We start from the raw sequence: 21589 nt of genomic DNA on the forward strand, positions 1-21589 counted from the left end.
AAGCATTAATGATGATAAATTTTGTTTGTTCTGCTTTAGCTCATTTTGTCTCATCTCCTGTAGCTATCTTCTGAACATCTGCTGAGTTTCCAAACTCCTAACATTTAGTGAGAACATTACTTATGCTGTAGTCTGCCGCTGTTGTTTCGATCCTCTCCAACATTCTCTACTCCTCTTGCATTTTCTTTTCTATCTTAGGACTTTTTTGTCTCTCTTTCTTTTACCATGAAAATCTACCTATTGCTGTTTTCCGTATATCTTCTTATATGTAAATTCTTGCCTAAATTCTTAATTATTCAGTGACTGGATATTCAATCTGTAGATTTTCCAAATCCTCTCTTTTTAATTCTTTTACTGTTCATTCTAGAGCACTTAAATGTTTTTTACTTTTATAATTTCACCAGATGATAAATGATGGTAGAGTGAGAAGTTCATATTAAAATAAGCAGTTTGCCCTTTTAATAAAGATTCCTGGTAAAAAGTTTTTGATGCCAATGAATGCATGAAATAAATGTTTTAACCATTTGTGGATTGGAATCCTTTCACCATCCTATATAACTTAAAGTCAAAACTACAGTTTGCTCTTAGAATAATTTTATAATATCATAAACATATTACATGTAATTATATTAGTATATGTAATTAATATATAACATAATAATTTTACCAAAAGCAAAGCTGCAAGTGTTAAAAATAAAACCTAATAGTCACACCATTCCACACCACCTACTAAACTGCAGCTTGCAACAATGGGGAGGGGAAAGTTTTGTTCACAAATTTGAGAGGATTAAGTAGTTCTTACATAGAAAAGTCCTTGAATTGATTTAGAAATTAACCTGAAAAGTGAGGTTAAGGACAATGTCAAGTATCAAAATAAGCAACAGTTACGTCAATCAAAATACTGTTATAAGCCTGTGACTTAAGGAAGAAGAAAATTACCTGAGGAAATTGTGACATAGGCAGAAAGTATGCATAGGGATCCTACTCGTCATTTATATGCTTCTCTCACTCACTTTCGGCTTTTTTTTTTGGCCCCAAGATGTTTTTTTTGTTGCCCTGTGACTGTGGAAAACCAGCTATTGTCCCCAATGCCCTCTATCAGACTACCTTTTAAACGCAGGTAACTGTACTCAGCTATTTGCCTTTCACTCTACACAGGTCAGAATTTATACTCTCCCTTCCTGTTAACTTTCCTGTTGACTGAATAAAATTAATTCATACTAAAGTGTGGTTATAACCTTCCCTTCCCTTCAAGAAAATTTTCACTGAAAAGATTTTTAAACTCAATGGAATTCTGAATTACTTTAATTTCTGGAAATTTCACAAAGAACAGAATGTTCCGTCACAATGCGTGTTTCCATAAAATCAATAAACTCAATTGGCAAGTTGAATGACATCAGTACAGAATGTAGCATTAGCACCACCAGGTAACAGTCACTGAACACAAAATATATTGATGCAATTGAATGCAGCACCCTACTTCCTCCTATTGGCTCTGTTTGGCCACATTCTGTCTTAGAGATGTTTATTAAGCCTTCTCTCTGTCTTTGTGAATTTTATTTTGTATAAGTCTTCCTTATTTCCTTCCATCAAGCTATTTTTATTTATATTTATTATAGTTTCTTTATTAAAAATTTATATTTCTTAACTAGTTTTATTAAAATTGGTATTATTTTGTTAGTACTTGTTTGAGACAGGGTCTTGCTCTGTCACCTAGACTGGAATACATTGGCCCAATCAAGGGTAGCAGCAGCCTCAACCTCCTGGTCCCAAGCTATCCTTCCATCTCAGCCTCCCAAGTAGCTGGGACCACAGGCATGCACCACCATGTCTAGCTAATTTTATATTTTATTTTATTTTTTGTAGAAATGGGGTGTCTCTATGTTGCTCAGGCTGGTCTTGAAGTCCTGGGCTCAAGCAATTCTCTAGTCTCAACCTCCTAAAGTGCTGAGATTACAGGCCTGAGCCACACCGCCCACTTATTAGATTCTTGGTTACAAAGTTACATATGTTTTGATGGTTCACCAAACCCATTTTTCCCTTAAGTTTGTTATTTTTATTGAATAATTTTGCAGAATTATGAGGGTTTTTCAGGAACATATATCACATAATTATAGGAGTGTTTGTAAAGTATTTTAAAAGCTTGGGGAAAATATCCTTCCATCCTACCACTTCTTTTTGTCCTTCCTTTCTTGCAGGAGGCAGCCTAGAGGGACAAAGGAACTTTTTTTCTTTCTCTCAGCTCCCTGCATTTTAAGTCTGCCATAAGGGTTTAAAGCTACTCAGTCAACTAAAATCACGTGTCTTCCCCTCCAGTTATTATCAATAATGATACACTTAATTACCAAAGGTTTCAAATGAGTACAATTCCAATGTTACTTGTCATGTCTTAATTTTTACTAAAATTCTCTTAATTTTAATCAGGTCCAAGCTTCGTTTTAAATGTCTTTTTTTTTTTTTTTTGGAGACGGAGTCTCGCTCTGTCGCCCAGGCTGGAGTGCAGTGGCCGGATCTCAGCTCACTGCAAGCTCCGCCTCCCGGGTCTACGCCATTCTCCTGCCTCAGCCTCCCGAGTAGCTGGGACTACAGGCGCCCGCCACCTCGCCCAGCTAGTTTTTTGTATTTTTTAGTAGAGACGGGGTTTCACTGTGTTAGCCAGGATGGTCTCGATCTGCTGACCTCGTGATCCGCCCGTCTCGGCCTCCCAGAGTGCTGGGATTACTATGAGCATGTATAACATTTTGAGAAATAGCCTCCTTATATCATCTTCTTCCTTATCACTTACTGTTTTGACACATTTTGGAAAAGGTTTGGAAGTCTGTAACTCTCCCCACTGTTGTGTTTAAGATTTTAATCAGGGCCTGTTCTAGGCGTAGAAAGTCCTGAAGAACATTCAGTTTCCTCAAATTGTCTTCATGTCTCAGATTTTTCACATAGTCTCTTGATTCTATAAAATGTAAAATGCTATAAATTTGGCTAAAAGGATGAGATCACATCAGTTATCCATCCCTATGAACAATGTGATGAGACACTACCTTTTGTAGGAAATAATGAGGACATATCTCAGAGTCTTCTGGCCTTCTTATCTTCAGAGCTTCTGCAGGTATTCCAAAAAGTAGGAAGATATTTTCATGCCAAAAAATTTAGAAGAGAATAAGGTTACACACGTTCCAACAAAACACATAATATTTATTATAAATGATAGAAGATAAATCAAGAAAAAAATTGGAGTATAGAAGTGGAGCCAGATGTAAAGTAAAAAAAAGCACAGTGAAGCATAAATTTGGCTCAGCTCTCTAGTAGCCAATGTGAGAAGGGTCATCTATCCAATATACTGTGTTCATTAGCTGAAACAAACCAGTTATTTAGAGGACATAGACTTACTTTTGGAACTAATAACAGAGAAGACTTTTTCTCTGAGGATTTCATGATCTATGTGATAAGTAAGGGAGTTTTTGCACTAAGGATAAGCGGGCTGGCTCTTCTCAACCTTGCTTCATTCAACAGATTTAGTCGAAATGATGTTGGGACTCAGAAAATACCCCAATATGAAGGCCTTGGAAGGAAAAGTGTTTCTCTGATCTCTTGCCCTCCTGTTTCTCAGTCCACTTCTCCCCTTAGGCTAGTCATAGAAACTAGAATCACTTTTCCCCAAGGCAGGTCATAAACACCAGAACCCCCTTTCCCCAAAGCCAGCCATAAAACCTAAAATCATTACTCACTTTCCCTCTGCCTTTCTGTATAAAAACTACTCATAAAGAAATTATGTGACCTACCTTCTTTGCCTATGGGTTATAAGACCCCCATTCCAGAGATAGTGTTGCCTCACACCAAGAAGGAATGCACGCATGCTCAGAGAGGCCAAGAATCTTTGCTCAGAGAGGCCAAGACAGACAGGCCCTGCTGGGATCCCTCGCTCAGTCTGTTAGCGTGAGATCATATCCTTTTTGCGCAATCATATTTCTACATAGTCATCCATATTTTATTGAACCTCAGCATCAAAATGGACACTTTCTCCTTTATCTTTGGGTCTTCATTCTGAGGGCTCCTGTGTGTACACATTATATAAATTTGTATGCTTTTTCTCCAATTAATTTGCATTTGTGAGGTGACTTCTCAGAGAAACTTCAGAGGGCCACAGAGAACTTTTCCCTTGGCCCTGACAGTCTTTCCAGGCTAAGGATGCAAATTACTGAACTGATATAGGTAATTTTATTTCCCATACTGTATACTAGTTCTTAGAGGGTAGAATTTGCTTGTTTTTCATAGAACTTGAATATTTTACAGTTGGTGTTTATTAAATCATAAAATGAATGGATAAAAAGATGTACATATGGGAGGAGGGGGCCCACATTGACTGATTCATCTCTCCTCAGCATTGGGTGGTACAAAGTGTGAAGATGCTAACATGGCTGGCTATAAGCAAAACGTTAGCCAGTTTTGTTTGCTGGAGGTATCTTTCATACTTACCTTTTAAAAACTACTTCTGCCCACTTTTAGCCTCATCAGATGCCTCTGTTCCTCAGCACCAAGCACCTGTGAGTTCATCTACCTTTGCTACTGTTTTGAGGAGTTTTCTGGGGGTCTCAGAGTGCCACATTTGACTAACTGTTGGGAAAATGGGTATGGGGGTATTTATGTCAATAAGTGCCTAGTAGTTGTCAAGTGTGAGATCCTATACACTGAAAGTGGTTCTTTGAGGCCTATGAGATACATCTTTAATGAGACTTCCTTAAGCTAAGGACGTTTCCCTTTCCTTCATTCATCAAACAATAAAAACTGTTGTCACCCATTCAGGAAGTATGTGCTTCCGGTTTTTTTTTTTTTTTTTTTTTTGGAGATGGAGTCTGGCTCTGTCGCCCAGGCTGGAGTGCAGTGACTCAATCTCAGCTCACCGGAAGCTCCGCCTCCCAGGTTCACGCCATTCTCTTGCTTCAGCCTCCTGAGTTGCTGGGACTACAGGCGCCCACCACCACGCCCAGCTAGTTTTTTGTAGTTTTAGTAGAGACGGGGTTTCACCGTGTTAGCCAGGATGGTCTCGATCTCTTGACCTAGTGATCTGCCCGCCTCGGCCTCCCAAAGTGCTGGGATTAAAGGCGAGAGCCACCGTGCCCACTACTATTTTTAATTAAAGCAGGCAAGATTAATATAATAAACAAGTTAATTTTTGTTTGGGGTTAGGAATTAAAAGCCAAGAATTAGCTATGTAACCTTAGGCAAGTCCTTCAATATCTGTATAGCTTTTGCTCCTGGTATGTAAATTGAAATAATCTCCTGATACGTAAATTGAGATAATTACTTGCCCTTTCTAACACCAAGACCATCCCAGTCTTTAGTCCATTATCATTTATTGTACTTACCATTTTATCTTATGAACATATCATTTGAAGGAAGAAACTGTGTTTTATTGGTTTGTATCCTAAATGCTTATCACAATGACTGTTACATTGTATACTCAATAAAACGTCCATTGGTCCAATGAATTAATGAAAATATTTGGAAATCTTCACAGTGCAAAATAAATGTAAGTTCTTTGAGGGAAGCAGGTCGAACTTTACCATGTTCTCCTCTCCTTTGGGCCTGGTAGTTCCTGCCTGTGGTCCAATGGTACCCAGCAGTCAGTACCAGTCCATATAGACAGATTGGACAGTGCCTGGATGTTGATACATTTTACACCTTCATCCTTCTGGAGGTGTCCTCATTCCAAAGGTCCTGAATTCCCTTTGGATCATTTGGTGTACAGTGTCATACATTGCTCCTCACGTACAACCACATACTGTTGAATACCTGTAAAAAAATCAAAATGTTGAGTATTTATTGTTGCACGTTTTGCATGCATCCAAGTGCTCCAGGTTTACGACTTTTCCATAACTATGACACTGAGGATTTATTGAGATCTTATTACATACCAGACATTATGTAGTCACATGTATTAACTCATTCAATCCTCACATGTCTATGACGTAGGTACTGTTGTAATCTCCATTTTGCATATGAGAGGCATTTCCTCCCTTTTGAAGGAAAAAAAGTGTTTAAGTATTAATATTTTGCCCAAGGTCACAAAAAGTGGTAGAGCCTCGGTTCTACTATGGGCTGTCTGCCTCTAGAGTCCAATTTTGTAGCCATTATGTTATGCTAACTTTTGACTAATTGTTTCAGTTGCTGTATTTTTATAATTCATTTTTCTTTTGGGAAGGAGTAATAAAAATCCTGAAGCTTATTTTATGGAATATATACCCTTTACTTCTATAGTTCCTCCAAGTTTTAACTGAGGTTGCCTTTATGTGCTTATACTGATAATGATAACTCTATAGTATTTATCAAATACATAAAAAATAGAATTTGGAAGAATGTTCTCATTTATCACTTAGTAAAGGAATTGTTAAATCAAGTTTTTAAAAAACAAACCAAACCACCAGAAACCTACTCAAAATCACACCCTAAAATTCTAAAGAAATGTTTGATTTAAAACATAGAACACCTTATAAGGAGCTATTTTTTTCCCGCTAGCTTAACTCAAGTCTAGCTTGCTGTAATTGTAGCATTTACAGGAGATGATCACTATCTTAGCATCAAAATGGTGATGGTTATAAATGTACTGCTTGCTACTCAATTATCTTGTAAATTGATAATTTTGTACATGTATGTCTCTCCATGATGGAAGATCTTGTGTTACATACCACCAAAGTTTAGCAAATTAGTTTTTATACTCTAATACTTTAATATGCAATGAATAAAAGGGCAGAAAAATCAGAATCACAATAAATGTTAGGCTATTTCAGAACACCAGTTTTTCACACCTATTTTCTTAGCATACAGAAGCTCAAAAATCATACATTAAGCAGTTTGAATTGTCCTGAAGTTATATTCTGAATGGGCTGTAACACTTAAGAACTGGTAATATTAAAAAGGCAAAAGCATTATAACTCATAGACAGCACACAAGACTTCTTACTTCATCTATAAAACGTGAGAATGTCAATGTTTTATTAGCTACAAGGATAAGGAGGGAAACATCAGTGAAATAAATGTGATAACAAGATTCACACTTCATTATAAGTGATTTTCCTAAATTCACAACTTTCACATTTGGCTGCGTGAAAGAGAAAAAAAAAAAAAAAAAACTAAACCAAAAAGGGAACTTTCACTACTTGTAAGTAGGCCAACTCACATGATCCCTCCAAATGAGAGTTTAAATGAGAATGAGTACACTTTTCTAGCTGGGAAAATATTTTACTTAATTAAGTGAGTTTAAATAATTTACCCATGGTGATGAATAAGCCCTTGGGCTAGGCTCAGAAACCTCCTCTACCAGCCTGTTTCATAAGAATTACACTGATATTTTTATAGGACATACATGAAATATTTGTTTTTTGGTTGTAATAGTAGAGACAAGAATTTTGTAGTCCTCTACATAAGAATCCATACTATTTCTGTCTTTCAGGTCTTTCTCCTAAATGCACCTTCTGAGTTTCTTAGATACGCCGTACAATTACAAAGACCATTTTACTTAACGGATTAATGTGTTCATCAACTTTAGCACCCTATGTATGTGGTAAGAGTAATGAGAACAGGGCTATTTAAACTGCTTCCTCATATCCTTCCCCTTAATTACCAGTAGTGAAGTTTACTTAGAAAACAATGAGGAAGTCTCATAGCCTACAGGCACCTAGGGATGGGGAATTAATTCAGTGAGAAAATATGGCTCTGGAGAGATACTAAAGTCGTATTGGAAATGTATGAAGTCTAAAAGAACTCTTTCTCCTCAGCTTCAGACTTAGATAAGGTGTGAGGTGTCAGGAATGTGCATGGACCCTTCAAAAACTGACATTTTCATCTGTGTTCTTCTGCCTCCCTCCCCCACGAAACAAAATATATGGAAATACAAGTGCTTGGTACTACATGCCTTTGAGGCTTAAAAGCCCAATAATAAGCACGCTGTATCCGTTGTTGAGGGGGATAACTTTTTAAGTAAACATCACCAGAAGAATCTCTTCAAATGGAGAATGAACTCACTCTCCCTCCCTAGAGGCTATGCGGGAAAAGGGAGACAGATATTCCCCCTACTTGCACGTGGGATCTCCCTTTCTCCTCCGACCTCGCTACGTCTCTCCCACGCAGGTCAGGCTGCCTTGGGAGGTAGCTGGGAGAAAAGGCAACGCTCAGTCCTCCATGGCAAAGTCTTTGGTCTTCTCCTCCTGGTCTCCCACTTTGTAGCGCAGCAGCACGCGCAGGCGACGGGGGTTGTCCCGGGAGGGCAGCAGCGTGATCTCTCCTGAAACATCCGTGTCTTGCTCCACTTGCACTGGCTCGTTTAGGTAGAGAAGCGCCTGTTTCCAGTGCGTGGCGGGGTGAAAAGGCGAGGTGGACAGCACCAGGGGTTTCTCCGACTCCCCTCCAGGGAAGGTCACCTGGAACCAGATGGCAAAGCCATGCATGGGCGCCGAGCCATAGCAGCTGCAGCGGAAGCGCCCGCCCACTCCGGCCTCCAGCTCCTGCTCCAAGCCGGCGCGGGAGAGCTCTAGTTGCGCAAAGCGCTGTGGCCGGGCCAGCACGTCCTCGCCGGACAATCCCTGCACAACGATCTCCGAGTGGCCCATGAGGCAGCGCGTGGCGAAGCCCTCCAGGCAGCTCATGTCCACACCATAGTGCTGCTTCACCTGGCTCCAGAAGCCCAGGCGCCATTCCAGCATCTGGTCGCTGATGGGGGCTATGAAGAGCTCGGCGGAGGCCGGCAGGAGAAGACCGCCCTCCTTCAGCCACTTGGTTCGCGCGTGGAGGACGGAGCTCAGCATGGACTCGTGCAGGAGTCCGTAGCCCATCCATTCGCTCACGATGGCATCCACCTGTTCCGGCAACTCCACAGTCTCCACCGGTCCCGGCAGGACGTGCACCCGGTCCTCCAGCCCGTTGAACCTTACCACCTCCCGGGCCTGTTGCCAGATGGCGCTGGCCTCTACCGCGTACACGCGCCGGGCCCCGGCCTGGGCACAGAAGATACTCAGAATGCCGGTGCCCGCGCCCACGTCAAGTACCGTCTTGCCTCGCAGTGCTGCCCAGTTCCGCAGGATACCCAGGCGGTAGGCATCGGTGCGGACGCGGTCTGCGATCATCTCCTCGTGGACCGAAACGTCCGAGTAGCACTCATAGTACAGCTGGTCCCGCTCCCGCTTAGTCCTCCGGGGTCGCTCCAGGGCCGCCTCCCGCTCCGCGCCATCTTCCTCTTCAGCTCCCTCCCCTCCTTCGCCGCCGCCCCCCGACTCAAGCTTTCTTTTCTTGGGCTGCGACATCTTGGCCGCTCTGGCCGGCTCCCGGCGGGCGTAGCGCGGCACGGCGCGGGCTCCAGGAAACGGGGGCTTCTGGGACTTGTAGTGCGCGCTTGTCCTTCCTACTTCCTGCGGGGTCGCCTGGCCAGCAGCGCGAAAGGTCTTCCGTGCCTATCCACGGGAGCTGTTTTGTATTGGTCTTCTGTTGTCTTGGCATCCCTTTTGCCACCCACGACACCCACATTCTGAGATCCTTTCATTCCCCCTCCCACCCTTAGTTTCTCAGTTTTTTGCTTTCACTCCCTTCCTGAAGTAGACACGCCCACTTAAGACTAATAATCCACCTTTGTTTCTTCTGCTCAACTCACCTCTGGTGTTTGTTTGTTTTGGATACAGAGTTTCGCTCTTGTTGCCCAGGCTGGGAGTGCAATGGCGCTATCTCGGCTCACCGCAACCTCCGCCTCCTGGGTTCAAGCGATTCTCTTGCTTCAGTCTGCCAAGTTGCTGGGATTACAGGCGCACGCCACCACGGCCGGCTATTTTTATATTTTTGGTAAAGACGGGGTTTCTCCCTGTTGGTCAGGCTGCTCTCGAACTCCCAACCTCAGGTGATCCACCCGCTTCAGCCTCCCAAAGTGTTGGGATTACAAGCGTGAGCCACCGCGCTGGCCTAACTCACCTCTGGTTTTATTCCACCAAATTAACATGGCGGCACCATACACACACTACCGTCTTAACTGGACAACTGTAGCTCTTGAAGTGCTCCAGATGTGGCAATTTAGAAATTGCACTACATATTTCTCTTTTCTGTTTTCAGTGGAGTTAGAGTGCAAATGTAACAAAATTAAAACCTAACAATGCAAAATATTGATTCTGATTCCAGTATGACCACTAATTAATTGAGTGATTTAGGGCAAGTAATAGAACTTCTCTGGCCTTCAGTTGCCCATTCACCCACCAGAGAATCTTCATTGCAGTTGGGGAAGGATTATGTTTCTGGTTCTACTTAGAGGAATAGTTACTCGGCTTTCGGCTCTGCTCTGATAATTCTGTGGCTCACTCAAGAGTTAAATCCAGAAAAGTGCAGACTCAAGAGCCGTCTGATACAAGCAAACTCGTTGCTAGGTGTATTCTATATTTATATGCATTTTTTTTTTTCTCCCAGAAATAACGGAATCCCTTTCTTTCGATCACTTTCTCAATGCAACTCATTTTTTACTATGTTTCCTTGTCTGGGCAATATTGACATTCTCCTTTTTCTCTTCTATTTTTCTTGTAGTCAACCATCAGCTGTTACTCTCTTTTTGTTCATAATGGAAATAAAATATATTTTTAAATATGTGTGGCATTTAAATGAGTGTCTGCGTTATTAACAAGGTGAGTATAATGCCATTTTCTCCCAGCTTAAAAAAGGCACCCAGAGGAAAATAGACTTTTATTTTCTTGTGGTCTTGATTTATGTCCTTGTAACCAATGGGCCTGTATTCCTTGTCTGGGATCAAAGTTCTTTCATCCTATTTTCTCTATTAATCTTTCATTAGCAGAATAGGTTTATTGATGTGGCATCCTCAGCTGTTCTCTACTTCTAACTCAAGACTCTCCATCCTGGCTGCTCATTAGAATTCTCTAAGGAGCTTTTTAAAAAATACCTATTCCTGGGTCTACCTCAGACCAATTAAATCAGAATCACTCCAGTGGAACCTGGGCTTCTAGTTTTTAAAAGCTCCCCAGGGAATTCTAATGGGCAGCCAGAGTGAGAACAACTGTTTCTCACTATAATGATCTTAGTTAAATCTTGTTTCATTATTTTAATTGGGTAAATTATATTTTTTTCAGTGGCCTGGGCTCAACCATTTAAGGCTAAAAACCTTGAAGCATTTCTTCTCTTTTTCTGCGTTGATTTAATATCTTATTTTAAGATAATTGAGGCCCAGTGTAGGACATCAGATTAAAGTTGTAAATGCGACCACTTTAATACATTACTTTTATTCATAGGTTGATGCTTAGTGTATACTTTTGCCATTCTTTCTTTTCTCAGAATGTCACCTTTTCCTTTTAAATACGTTCATTCCTTCATACAATTTTCAATTCATTTCCTTACGGTCTCTTCAAGAAAATTCTGAATATAAGTTTCATTGGTTCTACCTCCAAATTACATCTTGAATCCATCTGCTTTTCTCCATTTCTATTGTCAACACGCTAGTTTAATCTTCCATATTTACTTGCCTGGAAATTAGTCTCCTAAGGGATTGCTCAGCTTCTAATCTCAACCCTATCTAATCCCTTCTCTACATAGCTGAAATAATAAGCTTTTATAAAACCCATTGAACCATGTCATTTTCAGTAACTTCCCATGTTAGTTGCTGGAACAATTCAGTAACTTCAGGTAACTTCCCATCTCATCTCATACGATTTTTCCCAACTCGTCATTGGGCTCAAGATATACTGGCTTCTAATAACACATTTCTTTCCTGTATCAGGTCTTCATGCATAATCTTCCGGTGCTGAGAAAATTGTTTTTCTCCTTAGCACTTCACTTTAATGGCTTCTTCTCATCCTTCATGTCTCAACTTAAATGTTACCTTATGAAAAAGGCCTTTCCTGGCTACCTTAAATAATATTTTCAAACCCAAGAGACTATTTTTTTCCCTCCTAGCATTCATTATTATCTGTATGTGTTTAATTAATTTATTTGTTTTCTATACAATATCAACTCCAGGAGACTTGGACTTTTGTATTCCCACTGTTGTAGTCCCTAGCACTAAAACAGAACCTGGCACATAGAAAGTGTTCAATAAATAGTCTTCAACAAAGTCTATTGTGGATGCACAAATTATTGTTCATACAGCAAGGAATAGAGAGTTTTGCTTCGTTAGTTCAGTGTGACAATGTGACTTGGTAAACTCTGAGATAGATCCAGATATAGATAGAATGTAGAATGCGCCCAGAAATGAGAATAGTATAAATTTTAAACACTCTTAATGCTTCTAGATAGAATAATGGTAAGCACCAAACATTACCGCTAGAGTAGATTTAAAAAGGCCTGTGGCACTTTCCTTTCCTGCACTTGCATTTGATGTAGAGAAGGAGTTCCTTACTGATCTTTTTTACCACAATGAGATGTTTTAAGTAGGAAAGGGACCTAGATCACAGCCCTTCCCCACGCCGTGCAGCTCAGCAGCAAACCACCTGCATGGGAGAAGAGTTGGAGTTCTGCTGGCAGAACATTCTTTGTATTTTCATTTCAGTGGTCTGCTTGCCACGTCTATTCAATGCTTAAACCCAGTTTTTCAAACAAATGATCTTGAAATTAATTTAGTGCATCTTGACCACTATTAAGAAGAAATAATAGATCAGAAAATGCTAAATGTGTCAAATGAGTAAAGGTGGGTATTATTTCATAAAACTTGTTTCATGGCTCACACCTGTAATCCTAGCACTTTGGGAGGCCAAGGCAGGCAGATCACGAAGGCAAGAGATCAAGACCATTCTGGCCAGCATGGTGAAACCCTATCTCTATAAAAAATACAAAAATTAGCTGGGCGTGGTGGCACGTGCCTGTAGTCCTAGCTACTCAGGAAGCTGAGAGAGAAGAATCACTTGAAACTGGGAGGGGGAGGTTGCAGTGAGCAGAGATTGTGCCACTGCACTCCAGTCTTCCGAAAGAGCAAGACTCCGTTTAAAAAAAAAAAAAAAATACTGTTTGTATACTTCTTGCTTCAGGTTATGGTTAAAAGCTTGAAATATACAGCTTTCTGTTCTCCAAAAACACTATGAATTTTGAGATTTCTGTACTTTTGCTTTGGGTGCCTGTACTCTTCCCTCCTCTCACTCATCTTTTTAGCTAATGCTCAAATGTTTTTTCAACCAGTCTATGGCCCGTTAATATATATAACTCTTTTTGCACTTGTATCATTGTATCAGAACTATTTATATATCTGGCTTTGGATTGTGGACTTTGAACACCAAGATTTTGTACTTTTCACTTTTGTGCTGAGAACCTAGTACATTGTGCTGGAATATGAACTTTTCTATATTACAGATTTTGCTCCCAAGTATACTGAGGTTCACAGATGTGCCTTGGATGACTGGGAGAATCATGATCTATTTTCTGTATCAAACGCACTCATTTATTTGTTCAACCATTCATTTATTCAACAGGCATTCTGGACTTTTATCATTCTAGAAATAAGGAATAAAGTAAACAAAAAGCAGACATTCTTATCTCTGAGGAACTTATATTTTTGTGTTAATGTTATCTATTATTATTATGCTTTCTTACTAGCAATTTATTATACCGCTTTTAAATCTCAACTCTCATGTATTATTTTATCTTGGATGTGCTGATGTGATTTCCTCCCACAAATACTTATTTCTAAATTTCTTTCCCTTTTTAATTCGAAGGTCTATTATTTAAAAATATTTTTTAAAGCCTAGTGTAAGGATTGAAGATAGTTCCTTCAGGATTTCAAAAATTCACTGTAATTCTCAAAGTGTGTGTTGAGGAAGGGTAAAGGAGCAAAGGCATGAAAAATGTTATAACTATCTCTTTGATATGAATATTCATTAAATGATGTAGTTCTTGCCATTTTGCAGTTACTTGGAAGCTGTCAGCATAGAAAGAAGTATTTATGTTAAAAAATTATAGAAAATAAAGACAAAAGTGGTGACTTTTGTATCTAAACAAATTGGAACATCAAACATAGAAAGCCTAGGTATATGTTATTATCTTGATATGTATAGTATCTTTTTTTTTTTTTTTTGAGACAGAGTCTCGCTCTGTCGCCCAGGCTGGAGTGCAGTGGCGCAATCTCAGCTCACTGCAAGCTCCGCCTCCCGGGTTCACGCCATTCTCCTGCCTCAGCCTCCCGAGTAGCTGGGACTACAGGCGCCCGCCACCTCGCCCGGCTAGTTTTTTTGTAGTTTTTGGTAGAGACGGGGTTTCACCGTGTTAGCCAGGATGGTCTCGATCTCCTGACCTCGTGATCCGCCCGTCTCGGCCTCCCAAAGTGCTGGGATTACAGGCGTGAGCCACCGTGAGTATCTTTTAGGTCCATGGTGTATTGGCCCAGCTATTAAACCCCATACTAAAACAGTTGAATAGCAAATTCATAGCTTCTTGATGATATTATTATGAGTGGGTGTAATTCTTTTAAAAAAGTTTGTATTGAATTGTTTAGGTAGTATAAACAAGGATATTATACACTTAGTTAATAATTATCAATTCAGTTTATGTTTATTGAGCCCACTTAAAATACAGAATATAGAACTGTAACAATTTCAGGTATAAATATTGATTGTGACATCTTAACAATTTCTACTATAAATCAGGCCAACCATAATAAAAATAGTAAAGAAAAATGAGAATGTAAATTATAATGTGGGGAAAAGTTATGTCTCAGTGCATCCATGGAAATATACACCTGCTTACTTGCCTAAGGCATAATGAGAATCGGGTAGCTTAATGAAATTCAGACATTAAGCCTAATGAATATCATTTAATAGAACTTCTCTCCCTTTTTTATTCTTTTGTGCAAACCTTTAACATGAAAGAAAGCCAGCTATTGGCAGTTTTTTTTTTTTTTTTCTGTGTCATGCTTTTTTATTTTCTAACTTTTATGGGTACATATTAGGTGTATATAATTATGAAGTACATATGATTTTTTAAAATTTAATTTAATTTTATGTTAGGTTCCAGGATACATGTGCAGGATGTGCAGGTTTGTTACATAGGTAAACATGTGTTATGATGATTTGCTGCTCCTATTAACCCATAACCTAGGTATTAAGGCCCATATGCATTAGCTATTTATCCTGATGCTCTCCCTCCCCCATCCCTCTGAAAGGCCCCAGTGTATGTTGTTCCCCTCCCTGTGTCCATGTGTTCTCATGGTTCAGCTTCCAATTATAAGTGAGAACATGCGATGTTTGGTTTTCTGTTCCTGTATTAGTTTGTTGAGGATAATGGCTTCCAACTCCATCCATGTCCCTGCAAAGGACATGATCTCATTCCTTTTTATGGCTGCATAGTATTCCATGGTGTATATGTACCACAGACGACATGATCCTATATGGAGAAAACCCCACAGTTTCTGCCCAGAAGCTCCTTAAGATGATAAGCAACTTCAGCAAAGTCTCAGGATACAAAATCAACGTGCAAAAATCATAAGCATTCCTATACACCAACAATAGACAAGCAGAGTCAGATCATCAATGAACTCCCATTCACATCTGCTACAAAGAGAATAAAATACCTAAGAGTACAGCTAACAAGGGAAGTGAAGGACCTCTTCAAGGAGAACTACAGACCACTGCTCAAGGAAATAGGAGCGGACACAAACAAATGGAAAAACATTCCATTCTCGTGGATAGGAAGAATCACTATCGTGAAAATGACCATACTGCCCAAAGTAGTTTATAGATTCAATGCTATTCCCATTAAACTACCATTGACATTCTTCACAGAATTAGAAAAACTACTTTAAAAATCATAAAGAACCAAAAAAGAGCCCATATAGCCAAGACAATCCTAAGCAGAAAGAGCAAAGCTGGAGGCATCATGCTACCTAACTTCAAACTATACTTATTATAAGGCTACAATAACCAAAAAAGCATGGTACTGGTACAAAAACAGACACGTAGACCAACAGAACAGAATAGAGATCTTACAAATAAGACCGCACATCTACAACCATCTGACCTTCAACAAACCTGACAAAAACAAGCAATGGGAAAAGGATTCCTTATTTAATCTGGAATAACTGGCTAGTGCTGGAAAAACTGGCTAGTCATATTGAAAAAGTGAAAATTGAAACTGGACGCCTTACTTATACCTTCTACAAATTTTAACTTAAGATGGATTAAATATTTAAATGTCAAACCCAAAACTATAAAAACCCTAGAAGAAAATGTAGGCGATACCATTCAGGACATAGGCACAGGTAAAGATTTCATGACAAAAACATCAAAAGCAATTGCAACAAAAGCAAAAATTGACAAATGAGATCTAATTAAACTAAAGAACTTCTGCAAAGCAGAAGAAACTATCATCAGAGTGAACAGACACCCTACAGAATAGGAGAAAAATTTTGCAATATGTCCATCTGACAAAGGTCTAATATTTGGAATCTACCGAGAACTTACACAAATTTACAAGAATAAATAAACAACCCCATTAAAAAGTGGGCAAAGGACATGAACACACACTTCTCAAAAGAAGACATTTATGTAGCCAATGGACACATGCAAAAAAGCTCAATGTTACTGATCGTTAGAGAAATGTAAATCAAAACCACAATGAGATACCATCTTACGCCAGTCAGAATCCTATTATTAAAGTCAAGAAAAAAACAGATGCTGGTGAGGCTGCAGAAAAATAGGAATGCTTTTCCACTGTTTATGGGAATGTAAATTAAATCAACCATTGTGAAAGACAGTGTGGCGATTCCTCAAAGACCTAGAACCAGAAATGCCATTTGATCCAACAATCCCATTACTGGGTATATACCCAAAGGAGTAGAAATCATTCTGTTTTAAAGATACATGCACATGTATGTTCACTGCAGCGCTATTCACAATAACAAAGACATGGAATCAACTCAAATGTCCATTAATGATAGACTGGACAACGATTGGCCTTTATCAAATTCTTATGTTCTCATAGTAGTTTGCTATTGAGGGCATTTGAATTGCATGGAAGTAATTATAGTCACATTATACTTGCAGTAGTCTGGTGATTCTTAAAGTGTGGTCTCTAGACCAATAGCAGCAGCATCACCTGGGAAATTGTTAGAATTACAAAATTTTGGATCCCATCCTAGATCTAATGAATTGAAATCTTTGGGGAAGAGAATCTGCAGTCTTCCTTTTTAATAGGCTTTCAGGTGATTCTGATGCACACTGCTGAAATTTGAGAACCACTGCCTACCTAGACAGTTTGAAGAGTGCAAGAACCAATGTGAGGCCATGTAGAGTTTATGGAATGGAGCATCCATTGTTTTTTTCTACTGCTGTATAACAAATTACTACAAATTCAGTTAGCATCTTAAAAGAATATGGTTTTTATTTTTATTTATTTAAATTTTTTGATCTCACAGAGGCGGTGGGTCAGAAGTTCAGGCACAGCTTAGGTATATCTTCTGAGATCTGCAATCAAGGTGTTGACCTGGCAGCTTTCCTTTCTGGAGCTCAAATTGTCTTCCAAGCTCATGTGATTGTTGTTGGCAGAATTCAGGTCCTTGCATTTGTAGGACTGAAGTTCCCCTTTTCTTCCTAATTGTCAGATGGGGGCTACTTGCAGTTCCTTGAAGCTGCTGGCAGTTCCATGCTATGTGGTCCTCTCCCAGACTCTCACAACATAGCAGCTTACTTCTTCAAGGCGAAGAGGAGAAGCTTTCCTATTTCAGGAAGGTTCCTGGTCCAAGTCCACAATCCCTCCTACAGGATAATTTTGATTAACTCAAATTCCACTAATGTGTGACCTCATTTATACCCATAAAATAATATTTTCAGCTGGAGAAATGACTGAGGATAGAGACCAACAGTATATTCCCACCAAAACTTGATAAACTCAAAATATCTGCCGAGAAATCTGTGTCTCAGAAGAATATGGATCTGGCTCATGACATGTAAAGATTGAGGCAGGACAATAAGGTCTGGAGGCAAGGAACCTAAGGACTTCCTAGAATTAAATCAAACTAAAAAACCCCAACTTTCTAAGCCTAAGTAAATAACATTGTAACTTCACTTCAGCCTCTTCATTTGCAAAGGGTATACACCAAGTAAATAACTTTGTAGTTTCACTTTAGCCTCTTTATTTACATAGGGCATACACCAAGTAACCAATGGGAAACCTCTAGAGGGTATTTAAATCCCAGAAAATTCTGTACCCAGCACTCTTGAGCTGCTTACTGGAGCCTGCTCCCACTCTGTGGAGTGTACTTTTGTTTCAATAAATCTGCTTTCCTTTCCTTGCTTTGTTTGTGCATTTTGTCCCATTCTTTGTTCAAAATGCCAAGAACTTTGACACCCTCTACTGGTAACAGAAATGACTGGGTCAAATAGATAACAACAAAGTTTTGTACAAGCTATATGTATGCCACATCTGAGCAGAAAATTTTAATACAGCTGCATAGTTTGCCTCTGTCACCCTTGAGTTTCTAAACTCTGCCATATGAAAAGCATGCCACAAATAGTAGCTACTTTTCTAGCCTGGGACACAGAAAGGAGATTCCTGGAATGAAGTGAAGCTGAGCTGAGCCCAGGTGAACCCAGGAGAACATAGCAGGCCACAGTTCTCATGTAATGGAAGCAGGGAACAAAATACATTTTGTTGTGAACACTGAGATATTGGGGTTATTTGTTATGATAGCAAAAACAAATCTGAGTAATAATAAACATACATGATGAATTATTGAAACTGACCCAATAGTCTTATTGATAGGTTTTGTTTGCTTTTTTGTTTTTGATAAACAGAAATTGACCCATCTGGTCTTAAAGCTTGAAACTTATATTTGATTTATCTGAGTTCCTTCCTCAGGAAATGACCTCAGGCTTCTAAAAACAAACAAACAAACAAACAAAAACGTATCAAAGAACTGAAACTCATCACATCACCAGTTCAGGCAATGAGATGCCCGACACCTCATTCACCATGATTGCTTCCTTATCCCTCCCTACTTCTTTTCTTACACATTATTGCATTTCTTCCCCGCTATCTAAACCCCTAATTTTAGTGGGTCAGGGAGATGGATTTAAGACTGATCTTGGCTGCAGCACCAAATTAAAGCCTTCTTCCTTGGCAATAATCCTCTCAGTGATTGGCTTTCCATGCAGCAGGACCTACACTGGACCTAGACTGAACCCTGGGTATTTCAGTAACATTGTTATTGTGAAATTACTACCCAAGTCATGACATAAAACATCACTAGAACTAGAGTCCTCCCTATGTCCTTCTAATCCTATACTTTTCATCTTTCCCGAAAGTAAGTATTCTAATAATACTATAAAATATTTGGTGACCTGGTTTGAATTTCATATACCAGGAATAATAGAGTATATGCTCCTGAGAGTCATCTATGTGACTATGTATGAGATTTTTTTCACTTTCTGTGGTTTATTTTATTTTAAATTATGAATATACCATAATTTATTTAATTGTGTTTCTGTTGTTGCACAGTTCCTCTTAAATAAAATTTACCATTCTTGTCAGGACTTTCATAGTGTTTTTGGGGTATTTCTGGACAATTCTTTTAACTCTTCAAATTTTCTACTTTACATAAATAAATATGTTAGTTTTTCTTACCATATTATATATTGAGTGATTAATGATAGCTAAAACTTATTGTATGTTTTTCATGTGCTATATGCTTCATTCATTCATTCATTCATGTATTTATTCAACAAATATTTACTACCATCTAATACTATGTAGGTTCCAAAAGTATTAGGGTAAACAAAACAGACAAATCCTTGTTTTTATGACATTTATATTTTAGGAAATAATTTCCAATTACCAAAATCTATTATATAAGTATGATTATTATTATCTTTATTAGAGACAGGGTCTTGCTCTGTCACCCAAGCTGGAGTGTAGTGAACTGATTAGATGGGTGTTATTATCTGTTTTCACAAATTGGAAAACAAAGGCACACAGTAGCTACATCCATCTCTTATTTATCTTTTCTACCAGATTGTAAACTACTTTCTGACAGGATCCAATCTCTCCACGGTGTCTAGGGGAGCACCACACATATAATCATAACATTAATAAATTTGATGATGATTAACATTTATTTTATGATTTTTATACACAAGAGACAACTCAATCTTCAGAAAACTTACGTGGTTGGTATTATTAGCCTCATTTTGGAGACCACAAAACAAACGAAAAAATACAAAGTGACTTGCCTTTGGTCTAGGTTCTCTGTGTATTGAAATTCATCCTTGTGGTCGCATGTAACAGGGGTTCCTTCATTTTCATTGCTGTATCATATTCAGTTCTCAGCTTCCTGTAAAGCCACTGTGGTATACACTATGCTGTACATAATGCACGACTTTGAGTAGACGAGGTAAGTAAGCTTCTCGTTTCTTCCATCTCTGCCGTGTAGTTATTTCTATACACAAAGGGAAAAAAATGTTTTAGACATTGTGCTTGTGTCTAATCCTACATGTGTTTGACTCAACAGAATTGTAGTATGGGTATCACTATTCTGTAATAGGCTGTGTTTAAGAATCTTAGCTGGTTTATTCCCTTAAAATTGTTAAGCTCCTTGTATATAGCTAGCATTGTGCTAGGCTTTAGGAAAGAGAGGATGAAGCAGTCTCAGTCCACCCTAAGGAGCTCACAATACAAAGAGCTCATAATCCATTTGGCAGTCCTTTAATCCAGGTTTGTCTATGTTTTACAAATGATGTTGAGTGCTTTTCTCAAAAACTTGAGGATAATTCTTAGGCTATTCAAGTATCTTTCCTACATGGCTCTGCAGATATTTATTTTGCACTGAATTTTGTTGTTAGTTTGAACTACTGTGTTAGTCTGATGAATACTGTTATGTTCTCTATTTCGTTTTCTAATCTATATACCTTAGGATATTATTGGACAATATAATGGCCACACTTAAGAATTTAATCAATTTTCAGTTTCATGTATATAAAGCCTTCTGTAAAGTGCTGTGAGATGAAATTATAATTATTGTTGCTATTGTTGGATTTATGCCTTATCAACATAACCAATATGAAGAAATACCTGAATGAATGTGTATGTGCATGTGTGTGCATGTGTGTACGTGTGTCTCTGTGTGTGTGTGTGTGTGTGTGTGTGTGGTGTGTTTAATGTCCACTGAGTTGAAGGCTTTCTCCAAGGATAGAAAGAAAAATTTAACCTATGCTTCCAGGCTTCTCTTTATATTCTCAAGTATGATTTACAGCCTCAAGCATGGTTGTTCTTACTGACAGAACTATCTTTTATCTTCTTTTTACAAGATAAGATTAATCTATTTTTAAAGTTAATACACCACTGGCTTTATATCCTTGTTGTAGGCTTTGTGAATAGGTTAAAGCCTCTTTGTGTTGCATTATTTACTGTGCAGCTACATTCAAAAATGCAATGAATAAACTGAAATTAATAACTCTAGAAGGGTGAAAAGTGATAGTATTCACACTCAATTACAGAAATGATCCATTACATTAATATAATAGTGATGCTATCCAAATGCAATATGGTGAATAAAAATAAAGTGACAGGCTAACAAAATTTTAGCTTTTGAGTCTGGGAAGGAAGATAAATAGTTAGAAGGCATGGTTAATAGCTCAAATGCATATGCT

At 38.8% G+C, this 21589-nt stretch overlaps 1 protein-coding gene across 2 annotated transcripts; it reads right to left on the reverse strand.

Annotated features, from left to right (window-relative positions):
• Positions 1-5383: 5383 nt before the first annotated feature.
• Positions 5384-9333, reverse strand: LOC105489201 (protein arginine methyltransferase 6). Of its 2 annotated transcripts, none has more exons than XM_011753878.3 (2): positions 8098-9333; positions 5384-5787 (listed from the first exon to the last, which is right to left on the reverse strand). In XM_011753878.3, exon 1 carries the CDS (start codon positions 9287-9289, stop codon positions 8162-8164), a length of 1128 nt encoding a protein of 375 aa, XP_011752180.1. In that variant the 5' UTR covers positions 9290-9333; the 3' UTR covers positions 5384-5787; positions 8098-8161. The 2 variants fall into 2 exon arrangements, with proteins under 2 accessions (XP_011752180.1, XP_011752178.1); XM_011753876.3 differs by having other exon boundaries at positions 8067-9332.
• Between the last annotated feature and the right edge of the window lie 12256 nt (positions 9334-21589).

Source organism: Macaca nemestrina, chromosome 1 (genome assembly GCF_043159975.1).
Source record: "Macaca nemestrina isolate mMacNem1 chromosome 1, mMacNem.hap1, whole genome shotgun sequence".
Lineage (NCBI taxonomy): Eukaryota > Metazoa > Chordata > Mammalia > Primates > Cercopithecidae > Macaca > Macaca nemestrina.

Bases quoted from the DNA above. Each gene is read 5' to 3' on its own strand.
- LOC105489201 (XM_011753878.3), bottom strand. From the start codon at position 9,289: ATGTCGCAGCCCAAGAAAAGAAAGCTTGAGTCGGGGGGCGGCGGCGAA.